The 21404-nt window shown below is 34.0% G+C and overlaps 1 protein-coding gene across 1 annotated transcript in view; it reads left to right on the forward strand.

Moving 5' to 3' along the window:
- The first annotated feature begins 858 nt into the window (after nucleotides 1-858).
- SPMIP7 (sperm microtubule inner protein 7) overlaps nucleotides 859-21404 on the forward strand; it is a 54822-nt gene continuing 34276 nt past the window's right edge. Inside the window, exons 1-2 of the mRNA XM_017680444.3 lie at nucleotides 859-1549; nucleotides 9671-9768. Coding sequence (XP_017535933.3) covers nucleotides 991-1549; nucleotides 9671-9768 — 657 coding nt within the window. The 5' untranslated portion in view covers nucleotides 859-990. The remainder of the gene's footprint in view (nucleotides 1550-9670; nucleotides 9769-21404) is intronic.

The following is a 21404-nucleotide window of genomic DNA, read 5'->3' on the forward strand; positions in this document are numbered from 1 at the left end:
CAAATTAATTCATTGAAATGAGCTTTTAAATGAGCAGTATATTAATGTCCTTTGCATGTGAGCTAATAGCTGATACCTATTTTAGTTTCCTAAAATGAGTTTAAAAACTCATTGCTCCTACTGTGGATATGAAGGTCCCAAAAATGTAAGTAAGGATAATTTAGGGCATGTAAAAGATGAAACTATGTTGACTATAAATTACAACTTATTTTTCTTAAAAAGTACGTACACTGATTAAACTGTAGTATAAAACGTGTTCATTTCTTCCACTGCATTTAAATTTACCTTTATTTAAGTAGCAAGTTTTGTAATTTATTATAAGGTAAATATCTTAATTTTAGTCAAATGTATACTTTAAAAAATATGTCACTATGAAGGCACAACATAGGGCATAGAATCAATATCATTTATAGTGGTAAACATTTAGTATGTATGTAATTGTCAAGTCACCATTTTGTACACCTGAAACCAATATAATATTGTTTATGAACTAAGAAAATACATTATCACTATTATCACTTGCGTAACTGCTCTATTTATATGCTTTACCCATAAATTACTAACTTAAAAGGAAAAATAATTTAAAAGACAAATAACAAATGAGCACAGTTTTCCTGAGTTTGGGGGAGGAAATTACTGTGGAAATATTACCAACAAGACTATTTCTGTTTTTCCTAAAAATTAAATTATCATGTGTATAATAATGGCCCACTGTGTTACAGTTCTAGCTGTTGCCAAGCAACAAGAGCTCTGCTTTGTTATTTTCTGCTCAGGTTCCTTAGCTGCCCAATACTTCCTTTGTTGGAGGAGAATATTTACCTTAAAATTTTTTTAAAAACCCTACTCTGTCAACATTTAGAAAGCCAAATCAATAACTTTATTTTAGATTAACCAGTCCTCCATTGTAAATATAAGAGTTTTAGAGATAAAGAGAACAGAGTCAACAGAAGCATTTAATTTTTGGTCATCCAAAATTCAAAGGGAAAGATCATGGATATGGATTCACAGTACACAGCTGGAAAGATAAGTATCTCCGAAAAGTCCATCCTTTCAGGAACAAAGGCTGTTGAGAATATAGATTATCCACATTATTTATATCCCTTAAGAAAAATGAACATGCCTTTTGTGAAAGGAGTTGAGGACAGACATGACCATGGCAGAATTGAAAAGAAAGGCAACCCTACTTTTCTTAAATTTCATCGTTATCCCCCATCAGTCCTGCCAGACTATCATTTATACTATCCTTATCCTCCGCCATATGGGCCAGATTTTCCATTATTTCCACTTCGAGATGATGTACCTTTAGGACATGCCTGTTCACGGTTTATGAGTCCTGGTGGTGATGCTGATTTAAAGCCTGGCATTGGCAGAACCATACCATGCCTGGCGTATTTCAGTGATGTTAAACCTCAACATCGAGTTCCGAGGCCAGACACAGGATTTCAAATGATGTTAAAAAGGCAGAAATATTTACTAGAAGAACTTAAACAGGACAGGAGATGGAATTCCAGGGCAATACCAGACATCTCCATCAGAGCAAGACTTGGAGGTAAAAAAAGTGACATAGCTTTTACAATTTTTAAATACTCAAGGGAGAACAACATAGAAAATTCAGTATTTAACAGTTAATTTAACATTAAAATTATAAAGAATCAAGTAGGAAATTCTTATTTTTAAATTACAGGTTGTCATGAAAAAGTAAGAATAACAGCCCTTTGATAGAGTATTTGTAAAACATTTGGTTTTTTGAAAAGTGCATTCATTAGTATAAACCCACAAAGTGTACATCAGATAATTTATTCTAAACATATAGATACCCTAATTTGCCTTGAGAAAATTTATATTTAAACTTGATAATTATGTAGCATGCCTCCTTATCTGTCTACCTTGAAAAAATTAATCTGCTGATGGTCATAAAAGAGGTTACAGGGGTTGAAATTAAATGGGAACGTAGCTGAAAGAAGATTTTGGGGTCTGGTAAGAACAGGAGCTGAGGAGACGCAAGCCCTGCATACATAGCTGTACCACAGCCTTGGAGGCAGAACTGATGATTTCTTTCTGACAGCTGTACCTTCTGGAAGAACTCCCAGGGAGTGTCACAGGCCCAGTCGAGGAGTGATGAGAAACAGTGACAAAGGAAAGCCACGGAGTATTCCAAGTGTCTGACAGGCCAGGAGTGAAAGTAATTAACATATTTGAGCATGTGGAAAGGAAAATGCTATAGCAAGAGATGCCAGGCTTGCTGTGGTGCCAGAGGCCACACCTTCTCCCCTCTTCCCTCTCCAACACCCAGGCAGAGACCAGAGGCCTAAGGAGAAAGTGGGCAGGAATGGTGACGCTGCTGGAATGGGGATCCATGGTTCCTGCCTCTGCTCCACAGAGAGGGACCGGAGTCAATTGGGACAAGGAAGGGAGTAAGAATAAAGGAAAACATAATAGAAATGAAAAGCCCTATAAGATAACACTCCCAGGATACTCACTTTTGAACCAGAAAGAGCAATTGGAGAGCAGCATAGGATCAGTTATGCTTTTGATGTGCACTCCAGTTGTGGCCTTAGCAGGTAGACTCTGGGAAATTCCTTGTTTGGAATTTTCACATAAAGAATATAAATGAGGTTCAATAACCTGTTTTAAGAAATAATTATTTTTTGATCCACTGGAAATTCCACCTAGGAAAATATGGTATTACTGAGAAGCCAATGCAGTTTGCATTGAGGGAACCATTGATGAGCTATGGTCCATCTCATAGACACAGTACATTTCTCTGATTCTGAACTAGGACTGTTTTTCCAGTCTGTCAAGAAAGGATCTTTTTTTTTTTTAAAGTTCTCTTCAGTATGCTTTATTGGAATGTTTCATAACGAATCTCAGGTTGAACTTTTAAAAGCATCTCCAAGCTAAGAAGCCAAGCCAAGAACTCATCTTCAGACTTCCTGTAATACATTTAGATTTTGGTGAATCCTTTCTTTGTGAGATCTCCAAAATATACTGAAGTTCCAGAGCCTGCCAGGAAGTGGCTTTCTTTTTTTACTGTTTTTTTTTTGTTCATTTGTTATCATTATTCTACAGTTACATGAAGAACATTATGTTTACTAGGCTCTCCTCTACTCCAAGTCCCCCCCACAAACCCCATTACAGTCACTGTCCATCAGCATAGTAAGATGCTGTAGAATCACTACTTGTCTTCTCTGTGTTGCATAGCCCTCTCCTTTCCCCGACCCCCAACATTATACATGCTAATCATAATACCCCCTTTCTTCTTCCCCGCCCTTATCCCTCCCTACCCTCCCATTCTCCCCAGTCTCTTTCCCTTTGGTAACTGTTAGTCCATTCTTGGGTTCTGTGATTCTGCTGCTGTTTTGTTCCTTCAGTTTTTCCTTTGTTCTTATACTCCACAGATGAGTGAAATCATTTGGTATTTGTCTTTCTCCGCTTGGCTTATTTCACTGAGCATAATACCTTCTAGCTCCATCCATGTTGTTGCAAATGGTAGGATTTGTTTTCTTCTTCTGGCTGAATAATATTCCATTGTGTATATGTACCACATCTTCTTTATCCATTCATCTACTGATGGACATTTAGGTTGCTTCCATTTCTTGGTTATTGTAAATAGTACTGTGATAAACATAGGGGTGCATCTGTCTTTTTCAAACTGGAGTGCTGCATTCATAGGGTAAATTCCTAGAAGTGGAATTCCTGGGTCAAATGGTATTCTATTTTGAGGAACCTCCATATTGCTTTCCACAATGGTTGAACTAATTTACATTCCCACCAGCACTGTAGGAGGGTTCCCCTTTCTCCACAACCTCTCTCCACAACCTCGCCAACATTTGTTGTTGTTTGTCTTTTGGATGGTAGCCATCCTTACTGGTGTGAGATGATATCTCATTGTGGTTCTAATTTGCATTTCTCTGATAACTAGCGATGTGGAGCATCTTTTCATGTGTCTGTTGCCCATTTTTTAATTGGATTATTTGCTTTTTATTTGTTGAGGTGCATGAGCTCTCATTTTGGGTATGATATTTTGGATGTCAAGCCTTTATCGGATCTGTCATTTACGAATATATTCTCCCATACTGTAGGATACCTTTTTGTTCTATTGATGGTGTCCTTTGCTGTACAGAAGCTTTTCAGCTTGATATAGTCCCACTTGTTCATTTTTGCTTTTGTTTTCCTTGCCCAGGGAGATATGTTCCTGAAGAAGTCGCTAATGTTTATGTCCAAGAGATTTTTGCCTATGTTTTTTTCTAAGAGTTTTATGGTTTCATGACTTACATTCAGGTCTTTGATCCATTTTGAATTTACTTTTGTGTATGGGGTTGGACAGTGATCCAGTTTCATTCTCTTACATATAGCTGTCCAGTTTCGCCAGCACCATCTGTTGAAGAGACTGTCATTTCCCCATTGTATGTCCATGGCTCCTTTATCAAATATTAATTGACCATAAAGAAAGGATCTTGACAGAGAAAGACAAATGCCATATGGTTTCACTTACATGTGGAATTTAAAACACCAAGCAAACAAAACTGAAAATCTCATAACCATGGAGAACACACTGGGGTTGTCACAGTGGAGGGGGATGGGGGGATGGGCATAATAGGTGAAGAGGGGAAAAACTAGAATGTTTGATATTTTGATCTGGTGATCTGGGCGATGATTACATGAGAGTAAATACATGTCAAAATTCATCAAGCTGTATACTAAGTTGGTATTTTTTCTGTATGTACTTCAATATAAAGCATGTTTTTAAAAAGCATTTTGCTAACATTTCAATGTGTAATAATACTAATTGGAAAAGAACATTTCTTTAAAGGAACTGAATTCATTTTTCATACCAGTCCTATTTTAGACAAATATGCCAGCCTAGTGTAATTGTTAAGAACAATATTGGCAGTTTTTATGTTTTCCTAAGTGGACACTCAAAACATTCCAACAAATTATATGTTGAAGAAATAATTTATTAAAGTATGTTTATGACCAAAACAGCATTTAAAAGATGTTGCACCAACAATTTGGAACCAAGTCCTCTGTATTTCACTGCTTAGATGAGTACAACTGCATTCAGAGGATAGGCTCTGGTGTCAGACTCTGGGCTTGAATCCTTACAGGAAACTGACTCTCATTGACCCAGGACTAGTTGTTAATCTCTTTATGCCTCTGTATCTTTATTTGTAAAATTCACATATTAGTAATACTTCATGAAGTAATATAATAGGGCTATTTAACACAACTCATATAAAAATATTTGACATAAAGTAATGAACTGATAAATGCTAAATATTTTAAAGTTAAAGACAGAATTTCAGTTCCTTCATACATAAATTGGCAATAATAGTACTTCTCTTATAAAGTTATAAGAATTAAAAGAATTAAGACATGTAAAATACTTAGCAAAATTCCTGGAACCTGATAAAACATTCAATTGATAGTAACTGTTATTCTCTATTAACAATTTCAAAGAGTAATAGAGTAACACTTGCATCAGGGACTGGATTCAATATAATTTGGCCTAGGCCTTCAACAACTTTGTAGACCCTGGAAATAATAATCAATTATAAAAGCTTAACCTAATAATATTCAAACTTTATTGGTTTCTCTGAGGAACCACCATGTTTTCCATAGCAGCTGCTCCATCTTATATTGACACAAACAGTGCACAATTACAATTCCTTACATTAGGATAAGCCCCCACTTGGTCATTGTGTATAATCCTTTCAATGTGCTGTTAAGTTCTATTTTCTAGTATTTTGAGGGTTTTTACACAAATATTCATCAGGGCTATTGGTCTACAGTTTTATTTTCTTGCAGTCTGTCTGACTTTAGTGTCAGGGTAATGTAGATTACCTGTAGGTAATGTCAGCCTCGTAGAAGGAACTTGGAAGTGTTTCTTCCTCTTCAATTTTTTTGGAAGAGCTTGAAGAGGACTGATGTTAATTCTACTTTCAATGTTTTGTAGAATTCACCAGTGAAGTCATCTTGTTTTGAGATTTTCTTTTTTGGGAGGTTTTTGAATACAAAGTCAATCTAATTACTAGTTATAAGTCTATTCATATTTTCTGTTACTTCATGATTCAATTTTGGTAGGTTGTGTGTTTCTAGGAATCTGTCCATTTCATCTAGGTTATATATAATTTGTTGGTGTACAATTGTTCATAGTGCTTTCTTAAAATCCTTTAATTTCTGTTAAATTGTTGGTTCACAACCATAGGAGTTTCCTGGGTGAAGTCCAAAACTGGCCCTGGCACACACAAGTAGAAGCAGACCATTTCAGATTGGTAGATGACAAATTTAATAAGCAAGGTGACTTACATATGTACAAGGCTTATCTTGGGTGGCATGAGTAGATCTCTGCATCCACCTGCCAGAATTTTAAACATTTATATAGAGGTTTTAACAGAGTTCAGTCACATATACCATCCAGATGGTTTTAGCAACACATTACTCAAGACTGCATCCTTGAAACAGATTGTACTGTGAGAATGGTGGGCAGAACATACATTCTAAGGACAGGGGAAGGGAGTGAGGACATTATGACTGCCCCAGCTCAGCTCACAGCACAACCAGTGGCCATGTCCACTTGATGACGTCCAACAAAAATTAGTTGTAATGTCTCTTCTTTCATTGGTGACTTTAGTTATTTGAGTCTTCTCTTTTTTTATGGGTCAATGTAACTCTTTGTCAATTTTGCTGATCTTTTCAAAGAAACTAACTCTTGCTTTCCTTGATTTTTTCTGTTTTGTATATCTCTAATCTTTATTATTTCCTTCTTTCTGCTAGCTTTGTGTTTGGTTTATTCTTTTTCCAGTTTATTAAGGTATAAATTTGGTTGTTGATTTGAGGTATTTCTTCTTTGATATTATTTATACCAAAGAACTTCTCTCTTGCACAACTTTTGCTGAATCCCTTAGCTTTTGTTATATTGTGTTTTTATTTTTCTCAAGATAACTTCTAATTTCCCATGTGACTTCTTCCTTGATATATTGGTTATTTATGGATATGGCGCTTAATAGACCCATATAATTATTATTATAATCATCTCTAGTTTCATTTCATTGTGACCAGAAAATATACTTTGTATTATTTCAATCCTTTTAAATTTACTGAGATTTGTTTTGTGAGCTACAATATAGTCTATTCTAGAGAATGTGCCATGTGCAATTGAGAAAAATGTGTATTCTGCTTGAGTATTCTGTTAGGTAGAAGATTCTGTATATGTCTTTCAGGTTAAATTGTTGTTGTTCCAGTCATCTATTTCTTTATTAATCTTTCTCTGGTTGTTCTATCATATTTAAGTCTCCAGCTTTTATTATAGAGTTATTTCTCCCCTCAATTCTATCAATATTTACATCATATATTTAGGTCAGATGTTTGGTGCATAAAAATAAAATAGAGAAAAGAAAACAGTAGAAAAAATTAACTAATCCCAAAGTTGGTTCTTAGAAAATATCAACAAAATTAACCTACCTTTACTTATGTTGAGAAAGAAAACTCAAGGAAGACCAAAGGGTATTTTAAATTCAAAGAGTATTTTAGATTTTGAAAAAACCTACTATTTTTATATATTTTGTTTTCTTATAAATATATTTTCTCCCCTCTAATGGTGGAATGGAAACAGAGCTCATCTCATGGTAGGAGCCCAGCTGTGTCACAAATGGAATAACCCTTATTTTCAAAACTTAAATGAGATTCAGCTTTACGTCTCACTTCATCTGGACCTCCCACTTCTGTGTATTAATATTCTCCTGCTGCTGGGCCAAGAACTTAAAAGCTTAAAACAAAATCCATTTATTAACTTACAATTTTGTGGGTCAAAAGTCTGGACAGAGTCAACTGGGTTTTCTATTCAAGACCTAACTATGCCAGAATCAAGGGTGAAGATCTGGGGATAATTTACTTCCCCCCTAGCCTCTGTCAGTTGGACAGAATTCATCTCCTTGCATCTAAGATGCCCATTTCCTTGCTCTCTGATGGCCAAGAGACACTCTCTGCTCCTAGAGGCCATCGCCTCACTTCACACGGCCTGCTCTAGCCTTAAAGTCAACAATAGTACATGGATAACTTCTCACTTTCCAATCTCTCTGATTTCCCCTTCTAAATCACACCAGCTCCCCATTTCTCCCTTGCCATCCCCTTTGCAGATTCTGTCCTGAGTTAGTCAAGTGTTGACTGAGTCATCATCATCATCTTGAAAATGGTATTAACCCACTACTACTACAGATACTAATAATGCTACAACTACTAATTGGCAATTAATAAATGTCTAGTAAATGTTTCAGGCACTTAAACCATATGCCAGAAACTGCCAATTCCTTGAAATACATTAATTATAGTTTTCATAACTCTGAAAGCAATCATTAAAGGTGAGGAAAATGAGGTGCAGGGAGGTTAAATAATTCATGAGGTCAGACTGACACCTGAGCCAGAAAGCATATATATTATTAAGCCCAAGACCTGCTTAAATCTTTGATGGAGTCCCACCAGAGTAGCATCCACAGATGGTCACGGTGCTCCTGTATTATCCTGCCACACTTCATCTCACCATGCTTCAACACCTCTGTACTATCCACCTCGCTCCCAAACTGTAACTTTTAAATTCACCTTTTGCCAAGTTAGATGAATTCGTGAGTACAATCTAAGAAGTAAAGGACCAAGTCAGAAGCCTCCATGTGGTAGGAGAAAGGATCTCAGAGAAAATTACTAGAGGTGTGACCATTACATTAGTCTTTGTTTATATTAGTTTCCTGTCAAACCAGCCAATTTGCCAAAGTTATCAATCTCTCTGATTAAAAGTTCCATGGGCAATCCATCAGGAGATTAATTTCAAGGCCTTTCATGTCCTGACTCTGGCTTACCTCTATTGTTGATCTTCTACCATTTCTTGGCTGCCATTGTATGATATAGCTATACCTGACATTTCGTAATTTCCTATAAAAATGTTGATACTTTCACAGGGAAAGCCTACTATTACACATGCTGTTTCCATGCCTGGAATGACTGTCCTTCTTCCACTTTTTCTTAGTTAACCAAGTACTACCCAGTTGTGTTATCTTCAGGAAGATATTCCTATCTCCCCACAATCTGGCTAGGCTAGATATTCTTCCCTGCACTCCCACATAAAGAAGGGTTCAACTATTATTACAGTTGCTATGTTATTTTGAATTGATCTACTTACATGTACATCTTTTCCATTTGTTCATGAGCACCTCAAAAATAAGAACACTGCTTTCTATCTTTATATATTCATCTGCTTCTATTTATGGCAAAGTCAATATTTGTTGAAGTCTGCTAGTTTCATAGGACTTCTAATCTACCACTGGATGAGTTATCCATTAGTAACCAAACTACTTTTTGTCACCACATTCCCAACATGTCTACACACATACACAGATTCATATATCTGTGAATACGTTTCTTCCAACAGTAATAAGTAGCAAATAATTGTGTACTATAATTATCCAGAATTATTGGATAAATATATAAAACTCCAGAGTTATTCAGTTCTCACTGCTGAATGAAGTTGAGACAATTATTGATAATCATTGAAATACAAGATATCCACTGAAAAATAAATTAACATAACACAGTTTAACTTTATAATAGGAAAACTTTATGTTGGAAAAATAAATTTGTATTGAACTTTTAACCCAAACACATGCATTTTTGTTTTCAGGTTGGACAAGCCCACTGAAAGTTACTCCTAGACAACCTCCTCATAAAGGATGCTCAATAAATCACACATATACATTTGACAAGGAAGCAACATGCACAGTAAGATTTTCTGATTGGGTGATATTAGACAGTACTTATAATTAAGTTATTTTATTGAGAGTGTATTTGATATTTGATACCCAGTAGAATATAGCTACCATTTATAAAGTACTTCTCATGTGCCAGGTACTGTGTGGAACCTCCAGTCATTGTATGCTACCTACTATCTTGTGCCATCCCTACAACACTACTATGGGGGCCAAATGAGTAGTAAATGCTGGTGGTGCCCAACTCAGACATGCTTTACTGTCCAGGGTGCCCTCTCCCGGTAGCAGTGAGTGATGGCCTACATGGTGACAGCCACTATCCTGAAGAACTATACTGTCCCACCTTGCCCACCTCAGACTTTGGCCAATGACTGGCTGACTTCCTTAAGGGAACAGACTAAAGCTAGTCTCCCACTGAGACCACATTCTCATGGCCTCTTTTCCTTCTCCTATTCTACTCTGCACCTAGAGCACTACTACACCTTGAGCAAAAATCCTGCTTCAGTCCCTGCTTCTGCAAAAGATAGTGCTCTTATCCCCATCTATTTGAGAAAGCTGTGGCCCAGTGATGTTAGGTAACTGACTTTTGACCACATATATAGTAAATGTAGGACCAAAATTTAAACCTAGATATCCTCATAAATTACAGGTTATAGTGTTAATCATTTCCCTATGTGGACTTTACAGTCTCTAAACCCTTGATATTTAACTTACTTGAAGACTTCACAAGTGATACGCAGATATGAGAAGGTCTTTTTTTTAAACAGCTTTATTGAGATATATTTCACACATGGTAAGATTCACCCACTTAAAGTATTCAATTCAATTTTTTAGGATAGTCACAGAATTGTGCAACCATCAACACAATCTAATTTTAGAACATTTTCATCACCTCCAAAATGAACCCCGTGCCTGTTAGCAGTCAAGATAATAATTTTAAGAAATTAATTTCCTTTTATGTAACTCCTCTATGTGCTCTTTCCTAAAACTGATCTGCCTGAGAATTTATCTGCAGTTAATAGTGTCAAGTTTATTTCTTCTCTTCCCCTTTTCCCACCACAATTGCCCTTTCTAATTGTATCATAGAAGGGGATAGAGCAGACCTCCCAAAATCATCAGTTGTACTATGATGCTGTTGAACAAAAAGGTTATTCAAAATACATGGCATCAATGCTTTATTTCCTCAAGATGCCATCCACGATGCCAGGGGTTCATGCCTTTCTTTGTCTATGAGTCTTTCTTTATATGGAAATCATGTCATTAGAAATGCGGGTAATTTGGCCTATTTTGAGCTATTCTAAATTCAGATAAAATACATAATTTTCTTGCAAGGTTAAAGAAAATTTGTATTTATTACTTTAGCTTATTCTATTTGCAGACTCTTTTCAAAGAATCCATTGCCCAGGTAAGTCCTTTGAGAGCAAATCAAAGTGAACATTAGAAGAAATTGAAATCATTAGTGTCTTTTGTTTTTCATAAGTTTCAAATTTATGTCAAAGTTCCAAGCTTTCTCTGGCTATCTACTTTAAAACTAGAATTCTGAAGTAGATGTTTGTAATGATAAACAAAGTAAGTAAATGATATTAACATACTTATTTAAATTCAAAATAAGTTTACTCTTTATCACTGTAATGGAAGCTAAGTAAGTAACATGGGACAATGCTTCCAATGGAAAAACAAATGGAGTAATATTTGTTTTTTCTTAAAATATCAAATACTTGATAAGGTAGAAAGAAAGTACTGGGCCAATGAAAGGATAGAAACTCTAACATGTAAGCCCAGTACTTAGGGCCCTTTGGCTTTATAGGAATTTGCTATTCTTAAAGCAGAAACTGAAACTCTGAGCTGAAGCTTTGGTAATCTCGTAAGTATAAAGATCAAAAGTAGGAATCGATCTCTGAAAACCACCCACTTCTCCGGGGTTGAATACCTGGAAGTTCATACCTTAGAATTAAGGGTAAATCAGTAGTAAAAAGCTCTTGAATAGACTAAGGCCTGGATTAATCCAAATAAATGAGAAAACTTCAAGTCTTAAACTGGTATTATGGTGATCTTTGTTCGCTATAATTTCCGGGATCCAAGCAGACACAAATACAACTTCTTTTGAGGAACATATAATATATTATAAAGCCTCTAATTATATCCATCAGTAATATAACTATTAAAAATGCAATGTTCAACATACAGTAAGCAGCAACCAAATACATGAAGAGAAAGGGCACCATGAATGAGAATCAGCAGAAATGAGAGAAAACAAAAAGAAACAAATTATTTGTGGACATTGAAAATGTGCAGAATATGTTCAAGGAGAAAAAAGATGATCTCAAAATCTTTGTAAAGAAATTAAAAATTATAAAATATAAAGTAAAAAACTGGGGAAACGTTCTATAACTCAAAAATATAAAAAACAAAGAATATGGTAAATGGGTGCAGTGGCAGATCTGACACAGTTGAAGAGAGAATTGGAGAACTGGTAGCAAATGAAAAGAAACCATTCATGATGAAGCACAAACATACAAAACAGGTGTAAAATACCAAAGTGAGAGTAAGAAGCAGAGGATATAGTGAAAAAGAACTTATGCTTACTTGGAATGCCAGGTGTATAGAAGAAGAGGACAGAGGCAATATGTGGAGATACAATTATTGTATCTACTGCCATGTTTATTGCTGGGGCTCCCTGAGGCATCTCTTCACATTTTCTGCTGTACATTGGAAGTTAGTTATGGTTTCACACAAGTAAACCAAATGTGACAGCAATAGCGGTTGTTGCAGTGACAGCCCCAGCACCAAGAAAAATGGCAGCAAAATTCTCAAGAGAGAAACAAAACATGGAAAACACAAGAATTGAAAGAAAAGGAAATTCTTGGAAGTTATTTTTTTTCACATTGTTACGGCAATTGAATTGTTTGGAATCTGGACATCGGTAGTCCTCTTTTGTTAGGTCTTGTGTAATATGAAGAAATTCTAGGAAATTGAGGCATTTATGATGGTGAATTATGGAAGATCTTAATGTGAATGATGATAAAGTATTAAGACACAAAGAAGAATCTCCTTCAATGCCATTAGTCTTGTCAAAAAAAACCTAACAGTTAGTAGTAGAGGGCCTATTAAATCAGATTCCAAGAAAATTAAAGATGAAGTCAAAGAGCAAATTTTGTCTTTCTCTATGAAATAGTACACACACAACATGAAGAGGACAGAAATAGAAGATGAACCAGCAAGAGAAGAGCTACTATAAAATGAAGGTTTACCTTCAGGAAGTGACAGATGAGAAGTTTGAGGATCTGGAAACTGAAACGTTTTGTAAGGAAATTAAAGATACATAATACACAGGAGTGGCAGTTTACAAGACTAACTAGAAAGTGGAGGAGATGGTGTATTTGAGAAACATCCATATTTCAATGAAAGATGATATCATGACACCAATGATATTATATACCAAGATGATGATGAGCACAAATATGTACCACCAGAAAATGAGGGGGCATAAATTTCAGATGCTGCTAGAGATTAGACACAGGGTAAGAACTAGTTATCTCCCTGATGGAGAACAATGAAAACAGACAGATTTCAGAATTTTTGTCCCCACAAGAGAGAGACCAATCTCATGGACACATTGTCCGCCAACCTTAGCAATGCACCACAGGAAGCAGGTGATTGTGACAGATTCTGTGAATTGCTGAGAACTTCACAATCTAAAATATTTTGAATAAACTGTTGTCAACTGTAAATGAGAATACTTTTTAGAAATGAAAAATTGATGTGATGTTGCATTCTTACATGCCTCCTTTGACATTAAATCCATGGTTTCATTCATTTGTTTGTCTGACACAGATCTTATTCTTACTACATTTATAAGTGATTTTCATAAAATATGTGAAATTATGTAGCAGCAGTTGATTTGCCAAAGATTTAATATTTATTAGTAGGATATAAAACTAACAATGTTGTGCTGATTTGGGTTCCTTCCATGCTAAACATATGTTTTTATCTGTAAAGGCACTGAAATATCTACTAATGACTCTTGCTGATAGAAGTCATCACAACTGTATGCCAATTAACAGGAAAACTGGACATTGGAGGGTATAATATACACAGAACTAGATATAGTAGAATAAAATAGCACAATTAAATTGGCCTAATAGATATACACAAATATACCATTTTTCAAGGACCATTTATAAAAATTATCACATACTGTGCCATAAAATAAATCTCAAAAACTTTCAAATATTTTAAATCATACAGAGTATGTTGACAATTATGACACATCAAAACACCCAAGAATATCATGTATTTAGAAATGTGAAAATATATTTACAAATCAGTCATGGGCCAAAAAAGAAATCATAAAAGAAACTAAAAAGTATCTCAGACTGAATGATAATAAAAATATTCTAGCAAAAGTATGGAAATGCAACTATAATGATTTCTGAAGGAAAAAATATAATAATAACTAAATAAGTTATAACAGACAGAAACCTGAAAGTTCAAAAATTAAGCAAGCATCCATCTCAAGAAGTTAGAAAAAAATGGCAAAGTCAATTTTTTTAAGTTGAAGGAAGGATATAATAAATTTAAGGTAAGAAATGAAGGAAATGGAAACCCCGTTTATTTAAAAAAATCATGAATGCCTCAAGTTGTTCATTGAAAAAAATGATAAATATCTGCCAATGCCAATCAAGAAAAACAAAAGATAACTTTTGGAGATCCCAGTATAATGGTGGCTATATAAAACTGTTCCCCCCACAATCTCAGAAACAATGCAGAAAAAGACAAAAAATGGTATACAAAATCCATACTTTCAATGCAACTGGAAGACAGAGAAATACTAAGCTTCAAATTACTACAGGTTAAAAAAATAAAAAGAAAAGAAAAACCTAACAAGTCATATACAGTCAAGCTCTCAACAGAAACCTTTTTTGGTAAATAAGTACAACCTTGCAAAAATTACATGGTGGAGAATAGCCAGTGTAGGACTGATCTAAAAACCACTGATAGAAGGATTAAATAAACTTTAAGTCTACAGAAAAGAAGCTAAAAGCACCCATGATTTGAGGCAGCAGTCTTTGAAAGGCATTATTGTATAGCAGGAGAAATTTAAAAAGGAAGAGAGCCACCCTTTTGAGGGTGGGTGGTGAAGGAAGAGGAAAACTTAAGATCCTGAAAGACAAAAGGAATGAATTAACTGGAGGTTACATAACCCCTCTGGTAACAATCAACTAAGAGAAGAAAAAACTTTATCAGAGAAACTCCTGTACTTTACAGCACTGACAGAGGATGGCACCACTGACCCGAGAATATCGTAAACCACACCAAATGCATAAAATGACTTGGAAAAAACTGCATAAATCTACTCAGGCTGTAATAAAACAGAAAATAAGAAGAAAAATATACTTACTGAAGAAAATCCCTCTCCAAATTCAACTAAAACAGCAGAAAATGTAATATAAAACTCTAAACTGAATTACGTATCTTCAAACAAGATTTTGAGGACATGACAAACTGATTTCATATATAAATTCAAAAACTAATACAAATGAACGTGACAGTGGAAAAAATGAAATCCATTCAGAAATTAAACTTAATTACATAGTGCCCAAGGGAAAGGAGACCAAAATAAAATTTACAAGGGGGCATTGTGGAAAGGCAAGAAAGCATCCAAGAGAATATAAAAAGGGGAATAAAGAATTAGTTTAAAATATTTGAGTGCAAGTGGCTGAGATAGAAGACAGACTCAGAAGAAACAGTATACATTTAACTGGAGTCCCTGAAGAAGAAAAGCGGAACAATACAGGGTAAGTAATATATTAAACTAAGCTCTCTCCACCTTGGAACAAGAACATTGTGGGCTGGACAATCCTCTGAAATGGGGGTTATTTCAGGTCATGTGGGATGATTGGCAGTGCCCTGACTTCTACCCACTAGGAGCCAGTAGCATCCTTCCTGGTGAATGAAAATCCCTTCCAAAAGTGAGAATATAAATAGCAAATTAAACCAAAAGAAAGTACAAAAAGAGGAATAAAAAAGATAAGGGAAGAAATTAATGAAGTAGGGATACATTTTAACACAGCCTCAATTTACTTTCCTGCCCTAAACAGATACAAAACTGGACAAATTACGATAAATAGTGGTTCTCAGACACTGGACAGTAGACAGTGAAGGAATATCTTTACAGAGGGAAAGTGACAATGGGAATTCTACAATTTTGCCAGCTTACTACTTAGAGGCAGTTTCCAAACCACAGTCCAGGAAAGGGAAATCCATACAGATCTTTACACTCTCATAGAGTAGCAAGGAGACAGTAACTGGATTTCCGGAGGCTGACACACCCAGAATCTTCAGAGAAAGGAGATAAAGAGGGAGGGCTTTTGAGATCTGGAGAAGAGAAATGTGCAGTTCTTTGAGCACTGATCTGTGCACTGATAAGAAAACTGCTGAAGCTGGAGAAAAAAAACAACAACCTGTAGAGGACTGACCTGCTCATTATTTGAAGCTCATAAAAGGAAGGGAATGGTTCATATCCCCACCAACTAGAATGAAGGAACATTGCTATACCCAGGACATCAAGTAGAATGTTCAGAATGCAGTCAGGCTTCATTAGCCCTACCCTAAAGCTTTCTCTGGACTTGCCCAAACCATCAAAAGCATCAGTTGCAACTGTAACTGATTTCAATTACTTAACTTTGTTCTGAAAAAAAATCTATTACAATTTTCTGCTGCTTCAGTTGAATTTGGAGAGGGATTTTCTTCAGTAAATCTAAGAATAAAATAAATTCTGGAAACCAACAACCTAAAGCCTAAAATGGGTATTCAAAATGAAATTAATTTTTGTGCAAAGAAGTAGGAAAATTTTACCTATAATCAGGAGAAAAAATAATTGTGTAATACGAGATCCAGAAGTGATGGACATGAAGAAACAAGTAGGTAGGATATGTTCAAACAGCTATTGCAGATGTGTTTCATATATATTCAGGATAGTAAAGGAAATCACAGCCATGATGATGAGGAAAATGTGTGACATAAACAAGACTCAAAAGGACTTCTTGATATGAAAAGTATACTATCTAAGATGAAAGATAAAAGGATTGTTTTAAAGGCAGATCAGACACTGCAGGATAAGAGATCACTGAAACTGAAGATGTAGCAATGGAAACTATTCACAATGAAATACAGAGAGAAAATTAATAAAGCATCAGTTAGCTGTATGGACAAACAGCTGTTTAACATACATGTAATTGGAGTCCCAGAATAAAAGGGAAGTCAGAAAAATATTTTGGGGAATAATGGCCAAATTGTTTCCAACTGATGAAAATGACGAATCTGCAGATCCAAGAAGTTCAACAAATGCCAAGCTGTATAAAGGTAAAACTATGAGCATAAATTACTTTGTTGAAAAATGGTGATAAAGAGAACTTCTTAAAACAGTTAGAGACAAAAAACATTATGCACAGAGGGACACATATAAGAATGAAAGCAGGCTCTTTGTCAGAATCTTTGCAAGCCAGAAGGTAATGGAGACACATTTTAAATATTAAAATAATAGTCAATTGTGAATATCTTAACCATAAATAAAAACTACAAAAGAAAAGCAAAATAGAGACATTTTCAGGAAAATGAAACTGAAAGACTTCATTGCCAACAGACCTGAAAGAACTTCTTTATACAGAAGAAAATAATGTATGTGGAAATTTAAGTTTATACAATGTAGTGTAATTGAAGTCAACAGAAATAGTATGTGGGTAAATATAAAATACTATTTTTCATTCTTAAGTTATTATAAATATCATTGACTGTTTAAAGTAACAATAGTAGCAATGTATTTTGGGGTTATAGCATATGTAGAAGTAAATTTCATGACAATAGCACTAGGTACCTCAGTATGAAAATGGGCATATGCTGTTAAATTGTTTTACACTGTGAAATGATATAGTATTATACTGTAAACCCTAGAATTAAAGATGTATAAGTTCCAAAGCAATAGTAATAACACCAGTAAATGAATAAATAACTCAAAGGCAATAGCTAATAGGGGAAGATACAATGAAGTTTAAAGAAGTAAAAACATCTGAAATACCATAAAGTAACATAAAAAAGGGCAGATGAAACAAATAGTAAATAAACCAAACTGTGTCAATTATTATACTAAATATAACAATTAAATTGAAAGTCAGAAAATTTTATGTTATAATAAAAAAATCAATACCCAACTATATTCTGACTCTAAGAAAACCATGTTAAATATAAATAGAAGTTTAAGTGGAAAAATATATGCCATGATGCAAAAAATAGTCCATGAAAACAGAAATAGTTGCAACAATATCAAAGTAGTTTTCAGAACAAGAAATTTTACCTGATAAATTACATCCTAATGATAACAGGGGTCAATTTATGAAATATATATGCACCTAAAAACAGAACTGAAATACCTGAAGCAAAAACCAATGGAACTGAAAAAGCAGATCATACATATTACTGGAGATTTCAAAACTTCATTCTAAGTAATTGATAGAAAAGATAGACAGAGAAGAGCATAGACATGCAAGATATGAAAAATTATCACCTAACTTGACCTCCTTGATATAGTCCACATAATAGCAGCACAATATGAATTCTTTTTGAAATGCACACAGAAGGTTCACCAAGATAAGCTGTATTCTGTGACATAAAAAGGTCAAAAAAATTAAAAGAATTGATATCATACAAAGAATATTCTCTGATTGCAACTTAATTAAACTGGAAATCAATAATTAAAGGTATCTGATAAAGACTGAAGACACACACGTGTTTAGTATCTAACAATATAGCATATGGTTAATACACCATCATATGACTTTACCCAGAAATGTAAGATTTACCTAAGTATAGGAAACCACTGAACATAATTAATTGTACTAATTAAGATAAGTCATATTCTCATTTCAACATAGTAAAAAAGTTTGATAAAAAATTGAACATTATCCTTAAATTAATAAAAAACTATGATTAAGTAAATTAAATTAATTAAAATTAATATTGGACAGTGAAATGTTGCGAGCATTCCCTTTATAGTCCATATCAGGCAAAAATGTCCTCTTTCACCTTTTTATGCAACATTACACTGGAGTTCCTAGTCACTCCAATCGAACAAATGTAAATATGGTAAAAGAAAAAAAAACTATCATTCTTAATAGTATGATTGGTATGTTAAAAATCCAAAAAATCTACAGTCAGATTTCAAAAAGGGTATAGTAAGGTTTTTAGAAGTAAATATTATTGTAAATTCATTAATTGAATTCTAAATATCACTGAGAAACAGAAAATTTTTTAAAGTTTAAAGTATTTAAAGTTGATTCAAATCTGTCAATATTGAGTAATGTATCTAACAAAAAATATTCAAGTACCCTGTGGTAAAATTAGTAAATGTATTGAGAGAAATTTTAAAACATCTAAATATATAGAGAAATATATTATTATCTGATTATAACACTCAATATTTTGTTTAAAAAATCTGTAGACCTTCTTAAATTGATCTATATTTTCGGTGCTATTCAAATAAATATTCTAGCTGTATTTTTGTGAAATTTGAAAACTTCTTTATAAAATAAACAAGCCAAGAATAAAAAATAACTAGTTCTTAAGAAGAGGGAAAAAGTCAGTATTCATTTATGGTCAAAACTCACTCACCAAATTAGATTTAGAGGGGAACTCCTTAATCTGATATGGAGCATCTGTGAAAATCTTAAGGCTGAAATAATACCTGATGATAAAAGATTGAATGCTTTTTCCCTAAAGTCAGAAGTAAGAAAAAAGTGCACGCTCTTACCATTTTATTTGCCACTTAATGGAGGAGACAGCTATTGCAGAAAGGCAAGAAAAATAGAGATCACAAATATTAGAAAGGGAGAAGAAAATTCATCTCTATATAGAGATGACATATTGATTGAAAATCCTCAGAAATCTACAAAGCAACTACTAGAAGTAATAGTAAAATTTATCAAAGGCATAGGTTTATTGTTAAAATACATAAAAATTAATTGTATTTTTACATATCAGAAGGAAACAATAGGAAAATGAGAGTTTAAAGGATTCCACTTACAATATTGACAAAACCAAATAGGATTTAATGAAACATGCATATTTTGTCACTGAAAACTGTAGTGTATCACCTATAGTATAGTATAGTATATACAGTATATGGTAAAATAAACTAAAGAACTAAATAAGTGGAAAGCAAACCAGGTTCATGGACTGGGAGGCATTATTGTTAATATATTTATGTTTCCCCAGTTGATCTATAGATGCAGTGCAAACACTATCAAAATTTTAGGGAACTCTTTTGTAGAAATTTACAAGCTAATTAGAAAATCTGCATAAAATGCAAAATCTAAAATGGCTAAAACAATTTTGAATAAAAAGAATAAAGTTGATGATTTATGCTACTTAATTTCAAGTCTTACCACAAAACTACAATAATCAGTAGCAATTGGCAAAATGATCAACATATACAGTTGAGGCATAATAGTCCTGGAATAGAGCCACCATCCATCGCCATCTGATTTTTTTAAATGTGCCAAGGCATTTCAGTGAAGAAAGTAAATCTTTCAACAAATGACTGAGACAACTGGAAATTCTTATCAAAATACATCAAGTTTTGCTGCATCAACATATATAAGAAATAAACCTGAAATGGGTAAAAGGCCTCAATATAAAATTAAGATTATAAAACCTTTTGAAGTACTTAGATTTTCAAAAGACAACATTAAGAAAATGAAACAGCAAACCACAGAATGGGGAAAATATTCACAGTCACATATCTGAAAAAAGACTGGTATCTAAAACATATAAAGACATCTTAAAATAACAAGACGAACAACCAAAATAAAAGATGCCTAAAATATCCTTACAGACACTTCACAAAAAAATATAAGAATGACTAAGTAACACATGAAAAGATGCTCAATATGTTGAGTCATTAGTGAAATACAATTTAAAATACAACATATCCAGACAATAGCTAAAATTAAAATGACTGAAAATTCCAAGTGTTGATAAGAATACAGAACACTAGAACTCTCACACACTGCCAATGGGAATGCAGAATGGTACAACTACTCTGGAAACTCTTTATCACTTTGTTTCAAAGGTCAACATATATCTATGATGTGATCCAGCCATTCTACTACAAGATGTTTACCAAAAACAAATTTAAATATATGTCTATACAAAGACTTGGACATAAGTGTTCAGTGCAGCTTTATTCATAATAACCAAATAGTGGAAACAAATTTAAAATGTTCATGTGCACATTAAAGTATGAAAAAATGTGGCATATCCATACAATAGAATAGTAGTCAACAATAAAAAAGATTAAACTGTTGATACATGCAACAAGATGAATCTCAAAATCACTCTACTCGGTGAAACTAGCCAGAAACAAAATATTATATACCAACTGATCCTATTTAAGTAAAATTCTAAACATGTAAGCCAATTTAGAGTGACAAGAAGTGGGGGCAGAGGGAGATAAAGACGGCAAAGGGGCATGAAAAATCTTTTGGTAAAGTAAATGCAATAAAACCCAAAATGAACCACATCTTGTCTGTTGCGGTTTCATGAGGGTACACAACTGTACAATATTATCAAATTGTGTTAATGGATTCAATTCAT

This window comes from Manis javanica, chromosome 6 (assembly GCF_040802235.1).
Source record: "Manis javanica isolate MJ-LG chromosome 6, MJ_LKY, whole genome shotgun sequence".
In the NCBI taxonomy this organism is placed as follows: domain Eukaryota; kingdom Metazoa; phylum Chordata; class Mammalia; order Pholidota; family Manidae; genus Manis; species Manis javanica.